At 37.4% G+C, this 14,711-nt stretch overlaps 1 protein-coding gene across 4 annotated transcripts in view; it reads left to right on the top strand.

Annotated features, from left to right (window-relative positions):
* Positions 1-14,711, top strand: part of CPEB2 (cytoplasmic polyadenylation element binding protein 2) — a 52,918-nt gene that overhangs the window by 35,109 nt on the left and 3,098 nt on the right. For all 4 annotated transcript variants that reach the window (XM_057374444.1, XM_057374445.1, XM_057374446.1 and 1 more), the window contains 4 exons: positions 6,758-6,876; positions 7,170-7,284; positions 9,124-9,305; positions 13,842-14,711. The exon at positions 13,842-14,711 is cut by the window's right edge and continues 3,098 nt beyond it. In XM_057374444.1, the coding sequence (XP_057230427.1) occupies positions 6,758-6,876; positions 7,170-7,284; positions 9,124-9,305; positions 13,842-14,069 (644 nt within the window). In that variant the 3' untranslated portion in view covers positions 14,070-14,711. The remainder of the gene's footprint in view (positions 1-6,757; positions 6,877-7,169; positions 7,285-9,123; positions 9,306-13,841) is intronic.

Genomic DNA, 14,711 nt, shown 5'->3' with positions numbered 1-14,711 from the left:
TCAGATAAATCTCTCCTAAGAAGTTAAAGGCAGGATGCAGAAGGATGCATTTGGTTATCCRGTCAACATAATCAAATACTATGCATCTTTCACTTTTAGGATGTGAGCTTTCTATTGAAGCACTAACTWTTTTTGATAAAAGATTAAGTATTGGTTGGGTTTTTTTAACTTTTTCTGGTGTTGCTGTTAGATTAGATTTTTTTACATTACTTACAAAGTGTAGAAAAAATCCTTCTGTAGATTAAGTAGTTAAGTTGTATAGGATATATCTGGACATGGACAATCACGTATTGTTACATATAAGATAAATGCAAAGTCTGATCAAGATATGAAAGCAAAGCAGATATTACTGATTTCATAGAGAATGCAGCAATTCATTCCTTCTGTGAAAATGACAAATGTAGGTATAGCTCTTTTGTAAACTGATTCTTTATTTATCTGTGCATCTGTGCTGGGGAAAAGACAAGATTATTGTCCCCGATGGGCCCTCTAAAGAGTGGGAAATGGAATTGAAAGCATTTGAATAGCATTTATGAATGCTACATGGAAATTCTAAGACAAACAAAGAGACTTTGGCTTTTTTGATTGTCAGCCTGACACACGAAGCTACTGTCAAGTTAAATTTGATTATCTTAAAGAGTGCATCTCTCTTCATAAATTACCAAGAGATATTCCCAAGGAACTCTTTGAAGAAGATGCATCTCACAGAGTGTGTGCTGAATATATAGAAGACAGARGATATAATATATTCTCACCTGAAAAGGATGGATTCTGGCATTTGTTTCCAAGGAGATAGTCCTATCTCAGCATCTGAACATCTTAAGGATGTATTTCCAGACTTTCTTATTTGATAAAGCTTTTTGATACAGTTGGGTTATTTATAATTACCATAGTAAGAAAAAGAACCAAACTATTTTGGAAGCAGAGCTTCTTAAAGTCAGAGAATACAAATAGAAGAACTTCAGTTTGTTAATCTAATTAATTCAGGAAACATTTGCAACCTAAGTGCTAAGTTGATTTCTCATGATTARCTGATCCTTATTTGAAATTTAATARCATTTACTATTCTTCAATCTTAACACTTCATCCTAATTTTTGGTTTGCTGCATTATTCAGTATTTTTTATGTGTAGCCTAACACATTTAAAATACAGTGTAGATTTCTCTTTGTAAATACTCTGAAAACATACAACTACTGACTGYTACTGTGTATATATCTGATTTTTTCAATACAATACATATGACCCATGATTATTTTGTAGAAGAATTTCCTAAAAAATTGTCTCTCATTAGTATTACTTGCATGGACAGACAAGAACCATGTAGACAAATATTAATAAGATGCCTGAAATGGCTAAGGATAGGCAAAATAAAACTTTGAGATCAGTCAGTAATTGCCAGTTGAGAAATACATTACCTCAGGGAATTAATGCTTTTTATTATTTTCAATCTCCTTTTTCTAAGTTGTCACTCTGCGTGAAATCAATTCAGTGTCTGTATTTTTCTTTGTTCAGTCTCATTAGAGATTTGCCTTAGTATTGCTTTCCAAAGACATCTCAGAATTATACTCATTCTGGACTGATTCATGTAAGAMTTCTCTGTGGTGAAGAGATGCAGCCTGTGTTTTTTTACTGCGGTTCACTTTTCCAGGCTATCCTTCTTTCCAGGTTCTCTGCTTACGGAAGGTCCTGAGGGAAGGCCAAGTTCATAATAAGTGTTTCCTTGCTGAAAGAAACTCAAAAAGTGTCTTGATCMATGAAGGCTGGCTGCCTCCTGAGAAACACCAACTGCTTGTTCTTAACTAATTACATTTTGTGTTGGTTCACCACAAAATTAGACCCAAACATAACAGGAATTTTTACAGCTTCACACTGATCTACAAGGAAGCTCTGTTCTGGAAAAAAAAAAACCTCTGTTGAGCTCAAAGTACAAAGTCTGTAACAGTGATCTGCCAACTGTAATGTAGAATTCCTTCCTCTCTGACTTGCCACTGTTTATCATAACTCATGTTATTATGTAGTTGGCAAATAAGCTTATTTTTGTAACAGTGCACATGTCTAAAGTAACTTGCTGGGTTGAGGATTCCTTGTGATAATTAGGCTCTCAAAGACATGGTACTATGAGGATATGGAAATGTAAAAAATGTCTTTCAAAATATGTCCATATGTTTGTGTCCTCTGTACTATCTATAGTCTCTCTCAGAGGATAATCTGATTTAAACAGAAYAGTGTCCCCAGCCTTTTCTAATTGGTTGTTTCTGCTGCCCTGTATCACAASAGTTGTACAGTAGCTTCTTTTTTCAAGGTTCCCAATTACTAACTCAGAGCTGATTGAAAAAGCTAGGTTGGAAATRTTCTGGTTCTAGTTTAAGAAGCAAAACCCCAAGTCCATACAAGTTGTGTTGAACTTGTTACCAGCTAATTTGATCACACAGGATAGGATCAGACTCGGGGCTCAGGCAAGTAACTGTAGGTGTCTTCATGTGTGATTAGTGTCTAAGCTTTCTTTAATTGATGTGAACCTGGYCAGTACAGCCAGTGAAGTATAGAGGGCAGTTCCGGTCACTGTGACATAAGCACATTGAGCTTGATTCATTTACCCAAATGGAGGGTGTCTAAAAGATTAGATGGGCAGGTCTCACCAGTGTAGTGCAGCAGCACATTCTTTTACTTCAGGTGTGTTTTGGAAGTCAATTCTTCATCAAAGATGACTGAATGGAAAACTAAGAGATGGGTTATAAGGATTTAAATAATGTGATGATGAGGTCTCTTCAAGGGGGAATAGGAACATGTTCTTCWCAGATTAGAACTATTCCGATCATCATATGTAGATCTGTTGTCTGTATTAACCTGCAGATTGGACTGATTATTTCTGATTTAAATTAAAGTGCAGCATTCTCTGGGCAAGAATTGCACTATACTGAGGCCTTTTAGTGTCCTCTGTGCGGAGTCTGTCAGGACAGTAGAGGAAYCAGCCCCAACACAAAATGCCACTGCAGTGATTGGCATGTCACTACATGGGTGGTGCCATGCTGGCTTGCACTAATTTTCTTGACTCCTCCTCTAAGCCACCAGTGACAGGAATTAAATGGAGGTTGATAGAACTATAAGCTGCTTTCTGATTTCTGCAAAGAATATGCATAATGAGAAGCATCTTTTCTCATGCTGATAAACTTCCATATTACTGTGAAATAAAGAATCATTTTCCTTGCTTAGAAAATCATGTTAGCATGAATTTAGTCTAGAATGCTTTGCTTTGAATTTGTCCTTTATATAATGAATACCAAAAGATGAAAATGTTTAATTTGGTAGGACTCTTCAAGAAGTTAGGTCTTTCAAATTTACCTGATGATCTTTCTTCCGGTGCTCACCATGTATATTAAAAAAAATGTATAATTTCTTGGTCTTGTTTTATTAAGAGAGATGTCAGCTTATGACACTAACCAGTACAGTATCTTTAATAAACAGGAACTGTAGCTCTAAAGCCTCCAGAAAGATTTGGCCATTATTTGAGGTTATTTCCTGAGTATGAGGAAGTCACCTACACTGATTACCTTTGAAAATAGGAGTATTGGTAATAGTTTCAGTGTTATGCAGAGGAAGTTAGCCAAATGGTAAACACTAACAGGGATTACCTCAATCTTGACTCCCACAGAGAGTATAAATTCTCACACGAAAAACAGATTTTTATAAAACTCATTCACCTAATACTTTACACCTTGTGAAATGTGTAAAACATAGAACCTTTGTTTCTTGGTATTTGATACCTGAACATGACCTGCTACTGTTGGTGTACTGTTGGTGATGATCCAAAGCCATGAAGCAGCCTCTTTCAAATGAACTATTAGARTAGCTTTGCTTTATCATTGTCAACAGGCTTGTATTGCTGTTGGGTGTGAGGCTGTTCAAGGTAAATGGCCAATGTGTTACCCCCAAAAAAACAAAGTGGGAAGTTAAGCTGTCTTGCAGTAGAAGAGAACACCTCATGCTATTCAGCCTTACCTCCCCAACCAGTTTCACTGTGACATGTACTTTCTATCATGTGTGCTAATTGTAGTTCACAAAAAGAGTGGTTAGGCACTTCATCATATTTATGCATGTGGCTTCTACTGCTGCACTGGCTTTGCAGACATGAAACATCTACAATAGTTCATGAGTTATGGATGTTGAGGTGAAAAAAATCTAATAAAAACATATCTTAAGAAAGCAGAAACAGGTAAGAATGACATTTGTGCCATGCAGTTGTTGGCATGGGGTAGCTGTAGTAACAAGAATAGTCCTAATTTATGATGTCTAAATGAAATACTAGAGATAGGAGTGTAATTTCCTAACGTGTGTAGGTTGGTTGCCTGTGTAACTGGTATTCTTTGGAGAAGTCTATGGCCAATGTCTAATTGATTTGTGCCCTGGTYCAGGGCAAGTGATGGAAAGTTTGTATGGTTTGTATGCAGACTGTGCATGTCTAGTTTCTCTGGAAGGGATTGTCTGTTTCTGTACATGGCTATAAAACCATTAAGGTAGGAAAATASCTCCAAGATCATTGAGTCTAACCATTAATGTAACCTTGCCTGGTCCACCACTAAACCATGTGCCTAAACGCCACATGTGCATGTATTTTGAACACTCCTAGCAACAGTTCCATCACTTCCCTGGGCAGCCTGTTCCAGTGCTTRTCTACTCTTTCAGTGAAGAAATTCTTCATAATGCCCAGTCTAAACTTCCCCTGGCACTWCTTGAKGGTGTTTCCTCTTGTCCTATTATTCATTACCTCGGAGAAAAGACAATTCCCCCTGCCTCACTACAGTCTCCTTTCAGGGAKTTGTAGAGAGCARTAAGGTCTCCCCTGAGCCTCCTTTTCTCCAGGTTAAAGACCTCCAGCAGCTCCTTGGAGAACTTGTGCTCCAGGCCCTTCCTGACTCCACTGCCCTTTGCTGTACATGCTCTAGCACCTCACTGTCTTTCCTGCAGTGATGCCCAGAACCAAACACAGATTAGAGGTGTAGCCTCACCAGTGCCCAGWACAGGGGGACAATCACTGTTCTGGTCCTGCTGGCCACACTATTGCTGATAYRGGCCAGGTACCATTGGCCTCAGCACACACTGGTTTGTGTTCAGTCACTGTCAAACAGCACCCYCAGGTCCTTTTCTGATGGGSATCTTTCCAGCCACTCTTCCCCCARCCTGTAGCACTGCCTGGGCTTGTGTCCCAAGTGCAGGACCCAGCACTTGGCCTTGTTGACCCTCATACCATTGACCTTGACCCATAAGTCCAGCCTGTATGTGGGGACCTGAGAAAATTATCTTCTCAGGCTGGTTTTCTTAAATAAAATGACTGTTTATTTTCACCCAGGCTAGACTTAGGGAGCAAGATAAATTGCATTGTAAATCACTGAAGGTCTGGAGCTGTGGAGCAAAACTACAGACAGACCAGTTTGGTGGTACAAGTTATGCCCTATGATGTCTTCAGAAGAGTAGTAGTGCAGCTGAGCTCATGACACAAGGCTTTCTGAGGCTTTTAATTAAGTGGGATAAACCCAGATAGGAGGACGTGTTTTTCAGATGAGGTTGAGAAGGCAGTACTACCATGGTTTTGCTATTGCTTTCCTTACAATGTCAGGAGTATGAAGTGACCCTGAGATGTGCTCCGTTGGTTAGAGCATGGTGCTAATAACAATCCAAGTTGTGGATTCAAWCCCTGCATGGGCCATTCATTTAAGAGATGGATTCAGTGATCTTTCTGTATCCTGTCCAACTCAGAGTATTCTGTGAAATCTGTAGTAATCTTTGCCACTCCTCATTGAGTTCTTGTACTTGAATTTTTTGTCTCTTTGCAAGCTGCTGCAGTTAAGCATATTAATAGTGCATATTAATAAWGCAGACATAGAGGAGGTATGGAGGAACGTGGAGGCACTTAACCATCCTTCTCAAATCTTAGGTTGTTACTTCACTGATTCTTTAATGGTCTTCAGGATACACCCTACCACGTTTTACCTCAGTGACCTACAGTGTCTGTTTGCAATGRGAATGGCTGGTGGTTCACTAGCTTCTCTCAGAAATACAGCAACAATTCCAAAAGGCTCGTTAAYGCACGTCACCTTTTCCCAAGCTCACTCTAGAGCAGCTGCTTCAGCATTTACTTCTCCATCAAAGTAGTAAAGTATAACTTTGTGTGAAAAGTCTAAACTTCGTAGTAATCTCAGAAAGAAATGTGATTTATGGTGCSTTTTACGTTTGTTTTAGGATACAACCCTAATTGTGCTGTTGGGTATTTGTAAAGTAACAAATTGAGTGTATCTCGTACTGTAACTGTGAAAATCATGTGTCAGATTCTTTGCTTGTCTGACTGTTTGCTTTTATGTAGCATTAAATAAGCATTTTAATTCCTGTTTTTGTAGGTTTGARAGGTTTGCTGGGTCACTTATGTAATAAAATACTTTGATCTAATCTCTAGAATAGAGATTAGTTGTTTGTGCCAAGTCGGATTTTCATTGTATAATGTCCATTGCAGCCAATGAATGATGCTTAGCCTAGACTTCCAGTACATGGTAGAGCAGACATGTTTGGTTTTATTTGGTTATAAGTCTCTTCTGACAATTGTTTTTACAGATGGACCTTTGGTTAATTATGGCAATGTAGTACTTAGTTAAAGGAGATGACTAATATAAAGGAATTGGTTTGACTTTTGCATGGAAAAATACTGGCAAAGACGATTATGTAAAATAAAGATAAAATATATCAATTGGTTTGTTTTTTTTCCAGGTTACGCATTCCTCCTGTTCCAAGAAGAGAGTTCTGTTCAGGCTCTGATTGACGCCTGCATTGAAGAAGATGGAAAGCTCTATCTCTGTGTTTCCAGCCCTACTATCAAGGACAAGCCAGTAAGTACACAGTCAACGGCCTGCAGGCTATAGCTGCCATCTGTCTAAAGCAGCACTGGAAATTAGGAAGATGAAAAAAATCRTAAGCAAACTACTGTTGGCAGAGCTCAACATCTGGAGCACTTGGATTGTTTTAAAATTGTAGTATTTTGAATTAATAGGATTAAAAAAAAGCACCTAAACATGCTAATCTAATGACGTTATGACTGACAATTTATGTAGACTGATGAACAATTATCCATATTAGCAGTGAAACTTAAAGTAGGATACTATTTTCTTTCCCAATTTAATAGGTTCAGATCCGTCCCTGGAATCTAAGTGATAGTGACTTCGTGATGGATGGTTCACAGCCACTTGATCCTCGGAAAACAATATTTGTTGGAGGAGTCCCTAGACCGTTAAGAGCTGGTAAGTAGAATCTGTGGCAATTTTGAAAAGTAAGAAATTATTGGAAATAATTTGTACCATGCATAATTTTTCGTAGTTATGTGTGGGTAGATATATACATGCAAGAATTGGACAGTCTTGGTAGTTTCAACCRCAGTACATTATTCATATATTCTCAAATTTCTCTACCTTCTGGCTTCGGATATAAAGCACAGTTAATCATTGAGATTTACTGGAAACTGTTGCTTCTCTATAGCTGTAGAAAATAATTTGATTATATTAGCAAMACTAGTGTAAACTATATCAAAAAAGGCATAAAACAAAGAGTTTGGTTTTAAAACAATGCTGTGGAGTCATCTCTGCCCTGCTCCATGGCGCAATATTTGTACCTGCTTGTCATTGTGCATTAGCTACTTTTCTGTGGCTGTCAGGTTAYACCCACAAACACAAGTGATGGAGTACTTGAACAAGTAGGCATAGAGGAARAAAAGGAAGAAATTCAGAGAGCTAGCACAAGCTTTATGACACAAAGTTRCATGACATTGCAGGACTCTTTCTAGACTCTTGCCAGAGGCGTGAAGGAAAAAAATAAATGTTTCTGTAGCTGTGGAGTGGTTGATCTACAACCTGGACAGTCTGCATTTTCAGATTGGCTGCAGTAGCCTTTTACAATGTTTTAGGTGGCTTTCTAGTAAGTAGGTTGCAGTAAATGTTAGAAATAGAAGCGTTAACTACAGTGGTTCAAATCCTCGTTCTTATTAGAATTACTTGTGGACTTCATTAGTCTTTGATAGTTTGTAATGAATTTTATTCTTAGAGAAAGATGAAATTCCAGATGAAAGATGTAAGAAAACCAAGAAGCAATAGTGCAAATTTGGGATACGAAGGTTCTTAAAATTTTCTATCTTTAACCTGCAGTGCTCAAGCTTTTTTTTTCTTTACTTAAGACTCTACTTTTGACTATCATGCAGGCTCTGTAAAAGAGCATAAACACAGTATGTTCCAACTGCAGATTAATTTTTCTTTAAGTTGAGTCCAGTGCTCTATATTACTGTGCTGAATGTCTGTGATAAATTTAATGGATGCATTCTTACGCTCAGCTCGCAAATGCCCTGTGTATGTGAAAATGAAACTYTTATGGCATTGTGAAATAAGAATAATGACTTCACAAAAGCAGTAAAACTTAAGGAAACTCTTCTAACAGCCATTGAACATCAAGGACTGCTGATACCTCTATRTCCTAATATAGAGGATACTAATTCTGAAAAAAAAAAAGCTTTCCACCCCAATGAATTGCAGCTGAATTCAGTATAATCTGGCAGTCAGAAGATTGCCAAGGTACTTGTTCTGTAAGATTTGAAATTTTTGTTTCTCTGGATTTGAGTATCTATGGTAAGTGAAGCACTGTAGGGATAATCACTGTGTGGCTGATGAAAAGATGCTAGCTACAYCTTTAAATTCAAGTAGGACGTAGAACATTAGGACAGCCAGAGAATATGCACCAAAAAATTCGTGGCATGTGAATCTTACTTTATACAGCTTACATTCCAATKCCTGCCCAAAAACTCTTTTGCTGTAATCCCCTGAAGAAAACTGCCCTRGAATTCCAGTTCCAGGTTATCAAGAACTTGCAGTTCCATTGTTCCTTGGATGTATGTACCCACTGTGGGAAGGATCTGTCTGCTGARTATTTAATAGCTTATTTAATATTATTTCTCTTATATTTTATTAATCTTGTTATTACTGTTCCATTAGCTGTTGCAAAATTAATAATTAAATTTTCTAGTATTTTTAGACTTGAGCATACTAAGTTTGTACTGTAAGAACAGTTTAAATAAACACTGTTTTGTTTCTTAYTAGTGGAATTGGCTATGATCATGGACCGTCTCTATGGTGGAGTTTGTTACGCAGGAATTGACACTGACCCTGAGCTGAAATACCCAAAAGGTGCTGGACGTGTTGCTTTTTCCAATCAGCAGAGTTACATTGCTGCCATCAGTGCTCGGTTTGTTCAACTTCAGCATGGCGATATTGATAAACGAGTAAGTTACACAGAAATTTTTTTAGAAGAGTTAYGTCCTATAAAGAAACTTCTCAGAGTATGGTAGCATTGCATGTGATTGGCTTTCAATACAGCTTCTATACTTTTTTTTTAGTATTCCCATAACACCACTACTTTCAGGAGTATGCCATGAATGCCCCCAAGCTAACAACCTTTGCACAGAGCAGCAGTTTTTTCCTTTGGCATACATTGAACCATGTGTTCTTCCCATTCTGAAGTTCCTGGTTTTGTTGTGTATGGGCGAAGAACTTGAAAATCTCTTTCTCTCCTGTGTTCTAATGAAACCAAATACTGTGATAATGCCTCTGTCATTCATAAGAAACTCTAGTATTCATTGGTTTCACATTAGCTTGATACTTACAGCTGCCCTTAATTTCAGCCATAGTTGTCAGTGCTCAGAAAGTTGWTCAAACTCAACATTTAAAACACAAAATGTCTTATTTGTTCTGTTTGAGAGCCTCCTTAGTACTTACCACTGCATATTTCTGTTTGCTACAGATGCTTATTCCTAGCAAAAGTAAAACTAACTTAAGACTAGTGAACTTTATAACTCCTAATTAGAAGTATAAGTAGCAAATAAAACTGGCATCTAAATTAYGTCAGTTTTAAGGGTCACTAGTTTTGATGTCAAGAGCTGCAGAGATAGTCTGGCATTAATAGGTGTTCTTAAAAAAAAAGGCAACTAAGGTCTTATGGGAAGAARGGTTGAGTAAGTAAAGTAGTTCAAGGTCCACTCTCCTCCACAGATCAAAGACACGGGAAAAAAAGAAAGTAGTACATTTAACAGGAGTCTGCTTCAGGGAGGCAGCATGTGYTTCTCTCCTTTCAAATAGGCAGAGTAATACATCTTTACATATGTGTCAAAAATTCTGCTTGCCTTATAAGCCGAAATCCCCAAACATCGTCCTTCCCAGAGGATGGGTGGGTGTGGATGTGGGTAGTGATCTAGGCTTCACATTAAGATGTGATGGCTATGTTTTGGTCATGGGATGGCTATCCTTGTGACTYGCAGCTGTCATTGACTTAAAACTCTACTTTTTGGATCGTTACGTAAAGAAAAAATGGCCTTGACACGGTGACTGTATTAGGGGAAATGAAATTGTTAATCATCTTGCATTTGAGTACTTGGAAAAATGGGAGTAAGGACCGGTATTCAGAATTTCTTCTAAAGCAATGCTATATGGGTAGTTTAGCTTCAGAATTTCATATTATTTAGTGTATTTCAGGAACTGTCTAAAGGGCATTTGTCTGTGAAGTCACCTGACTTGMAAACTGAGATGTGGACAGTTGGGTGCCATCCACATAATGTCTCCCTCAAAAGTAGGAGACATGAACTTGTACCTTTCAAACCATGGGGAACTTWTATTATCTTAGTCTTCCTCTTTCCATGGGAGTGTGTCCTTGGCAGTACAGGGATATGTGGTAGACTGGCGGTGCCATCTTGTAAGAGAAGGAGGCCATGAACCTGACTTTGAAGGCTGCACTTCCGCATGTGTTGTTTTGCTGTTTTGGGGTTTCTTATGATTGGTCACCAGCGATCTGTAGGGCTCTTTGCTTGCCGAGCTGGCATCTGAAATGGCAATGCTTTCTGTTTGCAGAGAAAAGGATGTAGGTTGTTAGTGTGTGATGTAACACTGCAGTTCTTAAGGGGGATGGGCTGCAGGCCTCTTGGAGCTTTGACAGGGGGAAAGAAAARCCAGTGCAAAATCTATCCCAAATACTAGATCTGAGAAGCATAGCATATGACTTATATTGACTGAGGGTTGATTTATAAAAACACTACTCAATGATTTCTTCAATCACAAGTTACAAAAAAAAACCAAAAACACCAAATGCAAAAGACCCACACCAGCTGTAGTTAGTAGTATCTGGGAATAGCTGTTCATGGGTTGCAGAATTTGAGGGGGAAAGGGTAGGAAGATGCAGGCTTTCTCTTTAAATATCTGAATTCTTAAAATTTCTTTTTAGATACAATTTATGTTCTTTCTTTAGTGTTGCTTTTATAATACTTGAAAATTATTATTTTAATTCAAGTATTCTCTTAAATTTGGAATTTCCACATTTTTATTAGCATCCTTATTTTTTCTTATTTTAAAAAGGGTGTACTTACTCCTGAGGTGTTTCACTGGCGAAATACAGCAATGCCAAAACTTAACTATTTTAATAAATTTGTCTTTAAGTCTCATGATGGAGAGGTTTTATGAACTTCTTTGTTTATCTGAGAGGGGGGTTAATCTATGTTTTTTTTTAATCACCTTYTTTAATTAAATCATAAGGTCAGTCCTTATTTATATAATTACATGTATTTATTACCACCCAGTTATTTGCATTACTGAGGAGTCATAGAGAAGAGCATCATTTTAGGGAACACCTTGAATCTTAGATGAAAGTATGAAAGTATGAAAAAGGCTATTTACGGAAAAAGTTTTTTACCTCTATGCAGTTTTTGCACTAATGCCTCTGCAGGTTCTGAAAGTCTTCTGAAATCAGTATTACCTCTGATTTGTAGATGAGCAAGCAGTCTGTATGAATCTRTAAACCCCTTTTTTTGTAAATGAGGAAGATAGTCCTGATTTGGGTACTGCCTTYACCTGAGGTGTTTTTATATGTTGGCCAGGCAGGTAATACAGTAAATATTTCACTGAAGTCCTAGAGGCAGAGGCTGTTCTACCCTTTACCTCAGCATAGCCTTTTTATACCAGTTACATCCAGTTTCTGTAGGTCTGCTGTCCTTTCACATTCTTTTCATASCCAGTTTTGTCTGTGTAAAAGTCTTTCTTCATTGCTAAATTTTGCAGTTCACCTGTTTATCCTTCTGAAGTTCAGTTCAAAGTATTTAAAGTGTTTTCTTGCACATACCTTTTTCTACCTTAATTGGAAATCTTAGTGTTACTTGACATTGTCTGTGATCTTAACTTTTTCCTTAACTAAGTTCTCCGTAGCTTCTCTCCATTTCTTTTTATGTATAGGTATATTTAGTTTCTCTAACATGTTTTTCTTCAGCAAAGTACTCCTCATACTGTTTTATCATATATGAAAGCTCAGCTCCAAACATTTCTTTGGAGTTTTAACTCCAAACAATTCCTTAAAATTGTGTTAACTTTCCTATGCCAGCAGTTTGTWTCCACTTTGTGTAATATTTCTGTTCCCCAAAGTGTTGCTTTAATATTTTTGAAATCATCTTCGTACCGATCTTGGTGCATTAGTTCACTGAAGCTTGAAATATATGCTGCTTCATGCTTTCAGTAATTCTGAGCCACAAACACAGCTACTGCATAAAGTACCTGTTTATTGGAAAGTTTGAGTGTAATTGATGATAAGGCAGGTCATTGTAGTGGAATAAGGAGTAGAGCTYGTACTGAATACAGATTACTGGAAGAGCCATACTGTGTTTGGCATTTCTAGGATGGCCTCTACTTCTTAAGCTAAGAACACAAAGACTATTAGCTGTATGTGTAAATCTTTTCCTCCAGAGATAACACTGAAAAAAGAGTATCATTTTAAAGTTCTAAATATTTCAGACATTTTCTGTCTGAATATAGAGCATACAGGCAATGGTTATATGTAGCGATCTTCTTAGGTATTAGTATCTAAGGAAAAAGTCTCTTGCAGTAGTGAGAAAAATGTGGAAGACAAAATACATTTGTTAATGATTGAACCAACTCATTTTGTGTTTTATTATGAAGTACTTCCTGTCTGATTGCAGACTGTAGCAGTTCAGTTATGCAAAGACATAATGCATATTTACCACTGGACTCCTGCCACTTTTCCATTCTGGCAGTCYGATGAGTTTGGGAGAGAGAAGCTATGTAAAACAGGTTTTTGTAGCTGTCTGTAGACTTGGTATTTTAAAAATATTTTCAGAAATGTATTGTATACAAATTCCTGTACRGCTCAGAGGCACAAAAAGAGAAAGTAATAGATTACCAAAATTTGTAGGTMCAAATTTGACCATATTATGAAAACAGGGTTGAATTTACAGTGAACAGCATTGCTAAAAGATCTGCATTACAGAATGCAGAAAGTGTTTTTAATTTGCACACAAATGTAGTACATGCAGAGACACTTGTATTTGAAAATAAAATTCTGCATTAAAAGGTTACAGTCTCATATGTTGAGGGGTTTTTTGCTAAACAGTATAGAATTGGATGTTATGTTAACAYCCAGTTGGGAAACCCTTTGGATGGTTTTCTTCTACACATACATCCATAATATTACTAGCAAAGAACATTCTCTCAGAATCAATTAGGGGAAGTTTCTCATGTGGCTGTTTATTACATACACAGTGTACTTCCAAAGATCTGCCTTGAAGTGTTCTGCAGTATGGATGAGTCTGTAGATGAGAAATGATACCAAGTAATAATGGCTCAGTTATACAAAGGCATTAATATGACTGTTTTCAGACTTCAGGGGGATTTTTGGGGATCTTTCTAAAACCAGAAAAAAGTGAATGCCTTCATACAACTTCAAGTAGAAATAGTTATTAACTGTAATTGTTCCTGTTTCAYTCCAACAGGTGGAGGTAAAGCCATACGTGTTGGATGACCAGATGTGTGACGAATGCCAGGGTGCGCGGTGCGGTGGGAAGTTTGCTCCTTTCTTTTGTGCCAATGTCACTTGCCTGCAGTATTACTGTGAGTTTTGTTGGGCAAATATCCACTCTCGTGCAGGACGTGAATTCCATAAGCCATTGGTAAAGGAGGGGGCTGACCGCCCACGTCAGATCCACTTCCGCTGGAATTAAACATGGTGAACCAGCGTCTACATAAGGAGAGAAGGGTGCATGTGGCTTACTGTGTTTGAAGATACTGACATGCAGAAGAAATAAGTGCATTCTTCTGCTTTTCACCCCAGCTATCAATACATGCATCTTTATCAGCAGCCAAAACACTACAAGCCTCTTGTTTTTCACCAAAACCCTACATCTCAGGCTTACTAATTTTTGTGATATTTTCATGTTAAAATAAAATGTTTTTTTGTATTTTCTCCAAGTTATTTTTATATGTAAAGTTAAAACTAGRTACGAGAATGTTTTTGCGTAGGGGCACACAGTCTGCTGCTATATTTAGTGGGTGAAGCGTGCACTTATTTCTAAACATGGGTTTTTAACTTCAAGATCTGCCCCAGTAATTTACCAAAGGTAGCAAAATAGTGAAGATGGAATATGTCTGCTACAAAAAGCTTATTTTTATTGTTGTTGCTATTTTCAGTGTATACATAAACTAAAAATTAGGGTTGATTTTTTGCTCTCCATTTTGACTTGCAAGAAATAATACCTCAAGATAATCTGATTTATTAGCTATTTTTAAACATTTTTAAYCACAAGCTGTATTAGCTTTGCTGCTATATAGGTGTTATGTGTAATGCCACCTATTAATACGGGATT

The sequence above is a fragment of the Malurus melanocephalus genome, unplaced genomic scaffold, assembly GCF_030028575.1.
Source record: "Malurus melanocephalus ecotype Western Australia unplaced genomic scaffold, MMel_1.1 scaffold_225, whole genome shotgun sequence".
NCBI classification, from domain to species: domain Eukaryota; kingdom Metazoa; phylum Chordata; class Aves; order Passeriformes; family Maluridae; genus Malurus; species Malurus melanocephalus.
This window is presented reverse-complemented; position numbering and strand designations above follow the sequence as displayed.